The 13717-nt window shown below is 37.9% G+C and overlaps 1 protein-coding gene across 1 annotated transcript; it reads right to left on the reverse strand.

The window, feature by feature from the left end:
• On the reverse strand, positions 1-11021 carry LOC137065055 (E3 ubiquitin-protein ligase RNF19B-like). The gene is made up of 5 exons (XM_067436619.1): positions 10989-11021; positions 10434-10583; positions 9072-9671; positions 1406-1507; positions 1-75 (listed from the first exon to the last, which is right to left on the reverse strand). Exons 1-5 carry the CDS (start codon positions 11019-11021, stop codon positions 1-3), a joined length of 960 nt encoding a protein of 319 aa, XP_067292720.1.
• Between the last annotated feature and the right edge of the window lie 2696 nt (positions 11022-13717).

A 13717-nucleotide genomic window follows, 5' to 3' on the forward strand; every position in this document is an offset into this window, starting at 1 on the left:
TTATATGAACTGAACCTTTATTTTTTCCAGCTCAAAGAAAACACGCTTCTTGAATATATCCAACACAACTCCAGTCTGGGCACAGAAGACAACAGGAGCATTTAGAGCAAATACACACAATACTAAAGCCCCTTCAGGAGGAGGTCTGGGTCGCCTTACAGTCAATGCTAAAGTCTACATGCATCTGGTTGTTGAAACCACATATGTACATTTTACTCCTCCCAACAATGCTAAAAAATAAACGTGTGAGAGCGAGTTATAGACTATACATGTTATAGTTAGATATGACGGTGCTACTCTAGCACGCATCGCCATTAAACCAACGTACTAGGGTTGTAACGATTCGTTTTACAATGATTCGATTCGTATCACAATTTGAGGTTGTCGATACGATGATATTGGTTCATTTAGAACGATATGATCCGAAATGATTCAGGGACTTGAAATCAATTCAGTAACTTTTTAGCCAAAAATTTAAATCAGTGTGACTGTTTTATTTCAGCCGAATCAAAGTTAAAACGAATCGTTACACCCCTACAACATACAAACTACTGCAAATTAAAACGAAAGTAAAGTCGTAGCTGCTCAACACACAATCATCTTCATTAAAAGTGCAGAAACTGAATGATCTGTTCAGTGCTCTGGCCGCCCTCGCTCATATCGCAGTCATTGATTGTGAAATGATCTGATGATCAATAAAACGCAGCTCATATCTGATGTTTTCGGTGACGTGAACTCCATTAAATCTGCATATAGTGTGGGAATTGAAGATATTATATCCATTTTTCAGAGATACATTTATGTGCCCAAGTGTAAATTAAATCGTTTTGATAAATCATAGCTTTGATTTACACAGCGCGTGTGTTCTCCAGGTCGTGATTACCAGGTTGTTCATAAAAGTAGAAATGTGCCCAGATGTCGGCTTTTAAAGTAGTTGGTGCATTTCTAATCATTCGCGTCTTGCCTCCCTCTGCCGTTGCTCTCCACTACCGTGACAAATAACATTATACGTGACGTCAATAACATTATAACCGGTTATGGTCTATTACTGAACCGATACTGAATCGTGAAAATCGAAAAACCCTGACTCGTTCTGAGCTGGAGGCACCGCATCTATAGCTTGTTTCGTCAATAGGCTCTCTATTTTGGTTTTGAGGATGTGAGTTACGTTGCTCTCCACTAAAGTGTGTTATGCCCTGCAAAGCGGGGTGATTTGCGATCGAATTGGAGCGAGTAGCCTCGTTGTATTGTGTTTATAACCCACTGTGACACGCCTCTGCAAAGTTACACTTGGGTTTTATAGTGTCAAGTGCAGGGCACAGTGATTTAGTGTAAAATCAGTGTTTCATAAAACAACAACATTTACACGTTTTTATCTCTGAAGAGTGGATCATACATATTTAACCTGCAGGGTACATGAAAAATCCCAGACACTGGTGTTCTCAAACTCTTCCAATGAATCCGCCACATCTAAGAGTTCCTTCCTCATGTTGTAGTTGATGAGGAACTGGAACACCACCCATACGAAAGGAAAATATATTTACCAATATATTTTCTTGAAATATATTTTAATATATGGAATAATATATTGATGGTATTATAAAATATATTATATATTCATGCAATATATTGCAAAATATACAAATGATTGCCGCTTTCAATATATTGCAATATATTGGAAAATATAAATATTAAATCCCATATATGTGAATATATTGCATGATATTTTCAAATATATTGCAATATATTTTGGTTTCGTAAGGGCATTTTGAATCTGTTCTAATCAAACACCTCCAGAAACAGGAACAAACAAGAATCACTCCGTTGCTGTGAGCTGAAATATAAAACCAGTTGTGCACCTTATCATTTTAAGCTTAAATAAATGGGCGTGTTTTAACCTGAACACAACCAGGAAGAGTTTGCTGGCCAGAAGTCATGAGTAGGGAAACATGAATATCATATGGGCAGTGTATGTTTAATAAACCTGTTTAAATGTCATTATTATTGACAGCATTTATACGTTCAGTAGTGTAGACAAACCTGCAGTCTTTGACCGTTGTAACTCTTGTATGAAGGTCTGAAAGGCTCTGACTGACAGGACAGATGTGATTTCTCCTGCTGAAATCTGATCAGACGAGACTCTGTTAGCAGCTTTAGTTCATGTTTTAACTTGAAGCAGGTCTGACTGGTTTCCTCACGCTCTGAGGTATTTCGTTTTTAGGGTAAAGGCTAATGTTTTAATAGTGTGGTTCACTTTAGTCAGTAGATTCATGAGCGCATTGAGTGCATTGTATCTCAAGTTATCACACAGATCTAGACCCACCCAAGAGGTCAATTTTGCTGTCTGCCAATATATCAATTAAATCAATTATTGCTTTGATACCATACTAGTTGCGTTCTATAGTGTCTTAGTGGGTATGATCTAGTGCTGTACAAATCTTTCCTGTAACACACTTAGAAATTCTGATGCATGTTTCTGAGCATGATGTGTTTGTGTGAATGGATGCTTTGTGACTTTGTTTTTTACTCTCCAGTCACATGAAAGCTTCACTTTGAAAGCAGGAATGTTTGAGCCCAGACCACTGTTCTATGGGTTTGTAGAAGTACAAGTCCATTTACTAACCTTTAAATATATATAAGCCTATGTTACATTATCATTTATTCTGCCATATAAATGGTATAAAAACTATAAAATAATTAGTAGCTAGTGCAATCTTTTATTGCTTCAAATAACTTGTGGTATTATTATAGTTAGTAGCGTAAGATGGGGTTAAAGGCATCTTTGATTTTATTTTCCTCCCCTCTAGATTTGCCTCAGCACATTCCAAAATATCCCCTTTTCAAGATGCTCATGGAAATCTTTCTGATCCTTGACATGATCAGAGCAAAGATTATTCTGCGTTCATTTTATCTAATATTTAATGTTTTGTTTTTATGTTGTAGATTTTAGTAGCAAACCAGAATCGATACAATTATTGAATAGCTATATTTTGAAACAAAGGTCTTGTTACTGATTTTCAGATTTGTTCAAAGTAAATTAAATAAAAAATAAAATAAAATAAAAAGTTTTTCAATAATCGAAGAATGTGTAAATTATGGTATTTGTGAAAGTCACCATATTTAGCATGATCATAAACAGCGGCTGACTTTAACATCATAAATATTTGTCATATCAACATATTTATTATGAAAACATCATATTTAAAAATATGATATTAACCATATATGATTTATTGTTACTACTGTAAATCTGTGTTAAATGTTTATGGGATCTCATTCAATGTTTTCAGAAACTTTACTTTTTTAAATTTTGTTCCTGTATTTAAAAAAATATATATTTCTATATTAATATATTTAATGGCTGTATACAACCCCAAATCAGAAAAAGTTGGGACAGTTTGGAAAACGCAAATAAAAAAAGAAAGTAGTGATTTCTAAATTTACTTTGACTTGTATTTCATTGCAGACAATATGAACACAAAATATTTCATGTTTTGTCTGGTCAACTTCATGTCATTTGTAAATATGCATCCTTTCCTGTCATTCAGACCTGCAACACATTTCAAAAAAAGTTGGGACAGGAGCAATTTAGGGCTAGTAATGAGGTAAAAGGGTTAAATAATGATGCGATTTGAAACAGGTGATGTCAACAGGTGATTGAAATTATGATTTGGTACAAAAGCAGCATCCAAGAAAGATCTAATCCTTTAGGAGCAAAGATGGGCCGAGGATCGCCAGTTTGCCAACAAATACGTGAGAAAATTATTGAAATGTTTAAAAACAATGTTCCTCAAAGAAAGATAGGAAGAGATTTGGATATTTCACATTCAACAGTGCATAACATAATTAGAAGATTCAAGGAATCTGGAGGAATTTCAGTGCGTAAAGGACAAGGCCGCAAGCCTAAGCTGAACAACCGTGATCTCCGATCCCTCAGGCGGCACTGCATCAAGAATCGTCATTCATCTATAAGCGATATGAACACATGGGCTCAGGACTACTTTGGCAAACCTTTGTCAAGTACCACAATACGTAGTTACATCCACAAATGCCAGTTAAAACTGTACTGTGCCAAAAGGAAGCCTTATGTTAACAGTGTCCAGAAGCGCCGTCGACTCCTCTGGGCTCGGAGGCATCTGGGATGGACCATCACAGTGGAAATGTGTACTGTGGTCAGATGAATCAGTATTTCAGGTATTTTTGGGGAGGAATGGACGACCAAAGAAGGTCCATTCGGTCCTCCGGACCAAAGAAGAAAAGGATCATCCAGACTGTTACCAGCAACAAGTCCAAAAGCCAGGGTCTGTCATGGTATGGGGTTGTGTCAGTGCCCTTGGCAAAGGTAACTTGCACTTCTGTGAAGGCACCATTAATGCTGAAAAGTACATAGAGATTTTGGAGCATAATATGCTGCCTTCAAGAAGATATCTTTTCCAGGGGCGTCCATGCATATTTCAACAAGACAATGCAAAACATTCTGCACACATTACAAAGTCCTGGCTGCGGAGGAAGAGGGTACGGGTACTTGACTGGCCTGCCTGCAGTCCCGACCTGTCTCCAATAGAGAATGTGTGGCGCATTTTGAAGCGCAAAATGAGACAACGAAGACCCCGTACTGTTGCCCACCTTAAGACTTGTTTGCAGGAAGAATGGGACAAAATTACACCTGAAACACTTCATCACTTGGTGTCTTCAGTCCCTAAACGTCTTTTAAGTGTTGTGAAAAGGAATGGCAACATTACAAAGTGGTAAATGCTTTACTATCCCAACTTTTTTTGAAATGTGTTGCAGGTCTGAATGACAGGAAAGGATGCATATTTACAAATGACATGAAGTTGACCAGACAAAACATGAAATATTTTGTGTTCATATTGTCTGAAATGAAATACAAGTCAAAGTAATTTTAGAAATCACTTCTTTTTTTATTTATTTTACACATTCCATACTGTCCCAACTTTTTCTGATTTGGGGTTGTATTTATTGAGCCAAAACAAATGATTTATCAAAATAAACATAAAATAGTGCAAAAGTACTTGCGTTTAGTACAATACAAATATACTATAATGTATTTTTAATACATTGAATAGTCTTTTTAACCTGGGTTAACTTATATTAAAACAATGTGTTTTTAATAATGTCTCTGTATGTGTATCTGTGTGCCTTTTGCCCTGTGCTGGTTTTACTGTGCGGCCATTAACCCGAGATCACAGTTTCGATGCTTTATCCATTAAAAGCCTGACAACAACACTACATGTGTTTAGTTTTATGATAATATAATTCACTTATTAAAGTTAGGCAATAAATGTAATGTAACGGCAACTATCATTATAATAATAGGGTGCAACAAGGCTAAAGGCACACCTTAATAAAATGTGCTTTGGATTACTCCCATAGTGTATTATTGCAGAACAATATACATATATATATATATATATATATGTTTGTACTGAACATTCATGGAGCAACAGACTATGTGTAGAAAAAGCGCAAATTAACCAAACTAAACTAGCCAATCAGATTTCTGATTCACAGACCATATGACCAGCTTCATCTCCATATCAGTGTGAACAATCCATCAAGCACAAGGATCTAATATGACTTCTGACTTGTAATGTTTGCCTGAACCATAATCATAAACATACACTGTCAGGCAGAAGGACAGAATATGAGATTAGTTCTTTATTAAACTCATAAAAGACCTTGAAGCAGATCTGACACACACACACACACACACACACACACACACACACACACACACACACACACACACACACATCACACAAACTCATGCGTGATACACACAAGTGTAAGGTGCTGTCCTGGCCATTAATGCTTGGATAACACGCCCACGTCTCCGATTGAAAATAATGGCTAGTGTGGTGGCTGGGATGTACTAAGTGGCTCCTCCCCCAGTTTCAGTTGAAGCTGATACGAAAGTGACTTAAACTGCAGTTCATTAACTGGCCACTAGAGACAGACTCCAGAAGGAGCAGAATCTCATTGAGCCCCATGTTAAAATGCCCAAATTCACAGCAGAAAAACACGTTTACAGCCTGGGACACATTGTGGTTTTGGTCTTTATGGCTAATTTTGACCTTCATGAAGACTGTGAGGAGGGTGAATTTTTTTATAACTCAATCGTTTACATTATATAAAGCCTTAAAGTTCTGCATAATTATGGGTGTGGCCACTTTGAGTGACAGGTGGATTGCTGTTTGTCTGCTGTCTGTTACGGCCGTTTCACACCGCAAGCATGAGCGGCGCGTAAGCAGCGCATATTTTTTCCAGCGCCCATGTTAATCAATGAGTGCATTCAGGAGCAGGAGCAGCACGTGAGCGTCAAGCAGGAGCGTCGCGTGAGCAGCACTTCAGCATAACTACACCGTGACTGCAGCTGCAGACGCGCGAGAGTATTCACACTGGAAGCGTTGGTGCAGCGTCACAGCAGCGGCTCCCACAATGATAGAGCCTATAGCTGTCTGAGTGTTAAATACTAATCTAAAATAAATTATTATATTTTCTGGCTAGTTTACTTTAATTTTTATAATACTTTCACCCAAACTGAATAATTAAAACAAGTTTAAAGGTAAATCTTCTACAGATGATTTTTATTCTTCGTTTTCTTTAATGACATACTCCAGTTATTGTTAAAACACACCACGTGTGCTTCTTGTGTGCATTTTGAACACTTTTTTGTGATATTATATTTATTTTGTCCATCAAAAGTGTGCTTTCGCTTCACACTGTGACTGCAGCTGCAGACCGAGAGCCTTTACCTGTCTGAGTATTAAATACTAAACTAAACGAAAGTTTGTTATATTTTCTGGCTAGTTTACTTTATTTTTTATAATCATAACCATACTTTCACCCAAACTGAATAATTAAAACAAGTTTAAATTGCTAAAATCTTCCACAGATATTTTTTATTCTTCGTTTTCTTTTCTGACATACTCCAGTTATTGTTCAAATACACTACACGTGCTTCCTGTGTGCATTTTAGGCACTTTTTGTGTGAAATCACATTTATTTTTATCCTTTAAAAGTGTGCTTTCCCTTTAATTGAGCGTCAGGAGCGTCAGCAGCGCAGCAAAAATAGGCTCTCCGCCGAAACCCCCGCTCCACTGCTGCTCACGCGATGCTCCTGCTTGACGCTCACGTCCTGCTCCTGCTCCCGGTGTGAATGCACTCATTGATTAACATGGGCACCGGAAAAAAAACGTGCTGCTTATGCGCCGCTCACGCTTGCGGTGTGAAACGGCCGTAACCCTAACCCCTGCTCACGCTTGCGGTGTGAAACGGCCGTAACCCTAACCCCTGCTCACGCTTGCGGTGTGAAACGGCCGTAACCCTAACCCCTGCTCACGCTTGCGGTGTGAAACGGCCGTAACCCTAACCCCTGCTCACGCTTGCGGTGTGAAACAAGCGTAAGTCATCACGTCACCTAAGCTCCGCCCACATCCCGCCTCTTTGCTTATTTCTGGGCGATGGCGCCCTGACAAGATGGCGACAGCTCGTCTCTACTTTACGCTTCAGAACAGCTCTTTGTAATCCTATGGGTGATGTCACGGACACTATGTCCATATTTTTATACAGTCTATGGCATATACATAAACCTACCAACATCTATGGCATAATTTTTGGAATGATTTATCGCAATAGGAAAAAAATAAGTTTTAGTGGCATAACATCGGTTATTGGAAATGCTGTCATTTCGCAATCGTTTTTAATCGACATTTAGAAAATATTGCAAAGGTTTTACACACATCTGTAATGGCACTAATGGACATTTTTCAGGAACTTTGGGAGGAGATCTGAGCTTTAGCTTTAATCTCTAAATTTCCATAACTGTTTCACAAAAAGTAGTTGATTAGTAATGTGTGTGCACTCTCAGAAATAAAGGAGCAATGCTGTCACTGGGGCGATACTCTAAGGCCACATTTACAGTGCATGGTTCAAGTGACCCAATTCCGATTTTTCCTCTCATGAGGCACAGATCGGATATGACATGTGAATGTGTAAGCAGGAAAACAAAAATGCATGGATTCCGAGATCCTCAGATCGGATTTAGGCCTCACTCATATGTGGGAATAAATCCAGCCAGGACAGGTTTTAAAACCACTAGCCTAAGGTACAAAAGTGAAAAGGTACATTTTTGTACATCAGTGTCTGTTCTGCCTCAGAAAGCTATCTAGATTTCACATTGATAAATCTATGATGACCCTTTTCTATCGAGCCTTCATTGAATCAATCTTGTCAATCTCCCTTGTGGTGTGGTTTGTTAATTTGTCTTTGAAGAACAAAAATTAATTGAATCGAATTGTTAGGTGGGCAAGTAAAATTATAGGTGAAACACAATTTAACTTAGCAGATCTTTACTCCACTTATTTACAGCGTAAGGCAAGTTTTATAATGAAAGATTGTTCGCACCCTTTACATTATGAGTTTCAGCTCCTGCCCTCTGGATGTCAGTTTGTGGCCCCAAGGTAGAGAACTAAACAATACAGGAACGCTTTTGTACTTGCAGCTAAAGAATTATTAAATGAAAAAAGCAGGAGATGACATGCATGGCTATTGTATATATCGTAGGTGGGTGTCGAGGGTGTGTGTAGAAGCACATTGTCATGACTTTTGATTTATTGTAATATTTATAGGAATTGTATGTCGGACTATTATATTTTATCAACTGTCTTAAAAATGGATTGCTGAATCTCCTGTCTGCGCAACAAATTTACCTTCCGGTACTAATAAAGATACCTTGACCTTGTACCTTACTCACCCCTAAATGGTACTTATTAGTACCATTTCAGTTTTGTACCTTAGGGTAAGGCCCCAGGAATGCTGATGCAGCACATTTTTGGCCACTTTTGTAAATTAACATAACAGGGAAATTGGCTGTAAATTTTGTATTTGTACCACTTTAATAGTCAGTCTTATGGTTTCTTTCACTGCATAAAAACAGATTGTGACATGAAAAATACACAAGACTTATGCAATTACTTCTAGAATTTTAAAGCCAGATAAGCTAAAATTGCAACACATATCCCAACTATAAAAAAAGCTAACATGCCTACAGTGGGATTCCACATATTTGTATCGATGGGATTCCACATGTTTGTATCGATGGGATTCCACATGTTTGTATCGATGGGATTCCACATGTTTGTATCGATGGGATTCCACATGTTTGTAATGATGGGAGTTAGCTTGTTTGTAATATATTGGTTATCTCTCCAACCTGGAATTGAAGTCTGTCGTGGAGCCACACCATCTGAACAGTGAACAAAGTAACTACTAGTCTTCAGACAGTCAGGTGTGAGCTTCAGACAGACAAAACAAAACTCTTTATTACACCGAGAGCATGCAATGTTTTTGCATAGTGTTGTGTTGTGTTCAATCAGCATGCCACATGTTGGACAAGCACGAACAGCTGGACACACAATATTTCCAGCATCTTTTAAAATAATATTTCCACATTCTCTCAGCAGATCCAGCTCTTTGTTGGTGCAGCCTTCATTGTCACATCTGTCAGATCGAGGACGAGGACCTTTCCACTTTCTCAAACACTGCCAGCAGAACTCAAAGGTTCTGCCCTTCTTTGCAGAGCAAACAGTGCATTGGACGCTGAGATTAGATGGATCTGATCTCTCGATCAACCAGTCACAACCAGGACACTGGAAGAGACAGAAAGAGCTGATGCATATGAAATAATTAACAATCCCATTAAAATTGTATGCGTATATACACTATTGTTCATTACTGACATGTCGTATTATAGCCACTTTGCCTGTGTTTTAGGTTGATGTCAGTAAGTTTTATAGAAGACAGAAAGAAAAAACTGTGCCTTTTCCAGAAAGTATTGATGATGATGGCAGTGTATCAGAAAATAAGGTCATAAGAAAGGAAGAATTTGAGGATCAAGGAGGATAGAAATGTTGAGGGTGAAAGAATTCAAGACACACTGACAAACAAATGCTCCAGAAATAATGAATAAACAGGTCAAAAATCGAGTCGTGTGGAAAGTGTGGGCTACACACACACACACAAAAAGAAGAGTTTTGTTGATTTTCACTTGTTCTACAATTATTGATTTTGAATTCCGAGAAAGAAACAATGCTCAAGGTTTTTGGCATAACCTCATGGAAAGTGCTGATGATGTGTGATGTCTGCGCAAGCAGGGTGCCAGGAGGTATGGAAATACATAAGCTGACAGGCAGGCATAGGACATTGCATTGGACAAACATTGAAAAATATTGCATTGAAAAATGTTCCACAGAAGTCATATATAATATTTTTATTTATTTATTCATTTTTAGACCACTTCTATTGTTGATTGTGAAGGGTTTCAATCAGAATAACAAAAAGTGTTTACTAAATAAAATGGCCAACTCCACCTTTAATTTATGACTCAGTAAATGTAAAGGAGGAATACTTACATTATTGATGTCTATTCTCTTTCTGGTTGCATTTTTGGCAAGAGTTTCTTCAAAGAATTGCTGTTCTTCAGTCGTGAGTTTGGCTAGTTTTCGCACTTCAGTGTAAGACCATAGACCGTTACACAAAGGGCATCTCAGCTCGGCTTTACCCTGAATATGATCATAAGATATTGATTTAGAGATGAGTTTACATAATATGTATTTTGAGTAGACACTAAAATGCTTTGGTATGAGAAAATTATGAAAACTGGTGGGACATGTAATTGCTCTTTAGATTCACCTCTACATTCACCTCTTTTTTGCACCTCTGCAAATAAACTTAATCTGCTGGTGTACACAGGCATTACAGCAGTCTCTCTTCTCAACACACAGGCAAGTGCAGTGAGCTCCCCTGGGCGCTACAGCAAAGCAAAAGTTTCCTTAACCCTGAGCAGTCTGCAGAAAACGCGTACAGGATCACAGAATCCATTCATAAAAACAGAATGTCACTGTGGCGACGTGGACGAACGAGAGACATGGGAGGAGCGAGCGTGACCAGGTGCAAATGAGCTTCACCTGTGAGCCACAGAGCTCTGTGTCCAAGCACATTAATACTAGAGGCGAAATGAAGGAAAAGATGTGGTAGAAAAAAGTGTACACGCAATAGGGATAACCACACCGTGGAGAGGATTATGAAACAAAACCCTTTAAAAAATGTGGGGAAGATTCACAAAGAGTGGACTGCAGCTAAAGTTGCAGATTTAATTCTCCAACAGGACTGGGCACCTGCACACAGTGCCAAAGCAGCCAGTGCCTGGTTTAAGGACCATGGTATCTCTGTTCTTAACTGGCCAGCAAACTCACCTGACCTTAACCTCATAGAAAATCCATGGAGTATTTTGAAGAGGAAGATGCGATACGCCAGACCCAACAATGCAGAAGAGCTGAAGGCGGCAATTAGAGCAACCTGGGCTCTCATGACACCGGAGCCGAGCCACAGACGGATTGACTCCATGCCATGCCGCATTGCCGCAGTAATTCAGGATAAAGGAGACACAACTGAGTACTGAGAGCTGGACATGCTCATACTGTTCATTTTTATACATTTCCGTTGGCCAAGATTTATAAAAATCATTTCTTTGTATTGGTCTTAAGTAATATTGAAATTTTGGAGATACTGTTATTATCATCAAAATTAAAAGAAATAAACATTTGAAATATATCAGACTGTGTGTAATGAATGAATATAATATACAGGTTTTACTTTTTGAATGGAATTAGTGAAATAAATCAACTATTTGATTATATTCTAATTATATGACCAGCACCTGTGTTGGACAGTAAAATGTATTAATGTAATAATTTTAACAGTCCTAAACCTCTGTTGTGTAGCACTTTGAATGTACACAAATTAAAGGGTTTGTTTAATTTTCATTGGAATAAAAGAAATGCTGCACTGTAAAACATTTATGGTGGTTTTTGTTGGTTTAACTTAAAAAACGTAAGTACCCTGGTTGCCTTAAAATTTTGAGTTTATTGAAATTAAAATTTTGAGTTGATACAATGAAGGAAATTAGTTTAATAAATAGAAACTTAAAATATTTTTGTATCTGAACCACATAAAAAATGTGATAAATCATGAAAATAGCACAATTTGGCATGTTTCACTGCGTCATCAGAAATAACACACACATAATTACCCAATATGCTTACAAAATCTTTTAATAATATTTTAATAAAGGCTGTCGAATCTCAAAAAATGTTCATTGTATTAACTCAAAATTTTAATTTCAATTAACTCAAAATTTTAAGGCAACCAGGGAACTTTTTTTCTAAATATTTTTTTACGGTGTGTTTGTCTTTATTGGATCACCCAAAAAATAAATACATTAAAATACATTAAAACATTTTTTTTAATATATATAACCCTAACCCTAACCCTAATGCATCTGAAGTTATAATTAAATATGGAGCAACTGTGTATATTATATATTTTTAGTTTTAAACGGTGCTCTCTCTTTTCTGTAGATATACTCGAGTAGATGATGCATGCACAGTTACTTTCCACACATGCACACTACATTTTGGTTGAAATAATTTTTATGCGTGTAATCAGTTCTTTCAGTTTAATTTAAATTATTGGGGGAAAAAATATGTTTAAATTTGTTTTAGGATTTGATAGCCTTGTGTTGTGGAAAGAGCAGTAAAAATTACCTTAAAGTACCACTTAGTGTCCAACCTACTTTAATACAGTTATAACCCATTTACACATGAACGAGGGATCTACAACATGACAAAATAAATTATAACATGTTCATGGAAAAGAAAAAAAATGGATAAAACTATGGGACAAGGTTGTGCAGCAGCAACAACAATGAAAGGAACCTCAAGGTTGTAAATGTGCAATTGTATAAGACCCCATTCCTGTATTTTGTTTGGGGCCCCGAAATCACTAAATCTGCTTCTGTAAAATGTGCTAATTCAGAACATAAAATAGATCCTTTATTAAACCGCTTTGTGGAATTTAACGCATCTTTACAGAAGCTGAATGGATTAATTCAGACCTAATAATGCTTAATGAGAACAGTGTCATACAGAGGGCATAGTGTCACATTATTTAAAGGGGAAGTTTGCACTGAATCAGTGTTTATTCTTGTTACTTTCATGTGACTGTTTTTGCGGTCAATTTGGAAACATTTCCAAATTGTATTTGTATATTTTTGTTGATAAGGCAATACCTTTGTTGCTTTTTAAGATTTGGCTGGTGGGTGCCTATAAGGATTTTGCCTAGGGCATCAAAATGGCTAGAAAAAGCCCTGCGCTGGTGGGATCATGCTCAAAAAAGAGCCGCACCATCTGTTCCCCCCACCATCAGCCACACAAGTCCGAGTTTGGAGCCGCGGTTGCCTCCACGGGAATGTTATTCAGGTGAGCCCAAGCATTTTTAACAAAGTGTTCTGTGTTCTTTTCTCTCCAACCTCAGACATTCGCTACAGAACGATCTAAGGTAGTGCTGGTGATCACGCTGCTCTCCGGACGCGTGGCTCAATGGGGAACGGCGGTGTGTGAAAATCAACACCAATGCTGCTCCTCATTCCAGGCCCTTACCAAGGAGATGAAGCGGGTGTTCGACCGGTCGGCCGCTGGGCGTGAAGCGGCGCGACAGTTGGACAGAAATGGAACGAGGACGTGCAGTGGGACAGATTCCTGCATGGATTGGCTGACCGCATCCAACAGGAGATCTATACTCTGGACCTGCCTACGAGCTTCGATGGACTAGTTGAACTGGCTTTAAGGGTTGATGC

This window comes from Pseudorasbora parva, chromosome 25, assembly GCF_024679245.1.
Source record: "Pseudorasbora parva isolate DD20220531a chromosome 25, ASM2467924v1, whole genome shotgun sequence".
NCBI lineage: Eukaryota > Metazoa > Chordata > Actinopteri > Cypriniformes > Gobionidae > Pseudorasbora > Pseudorasbora parva.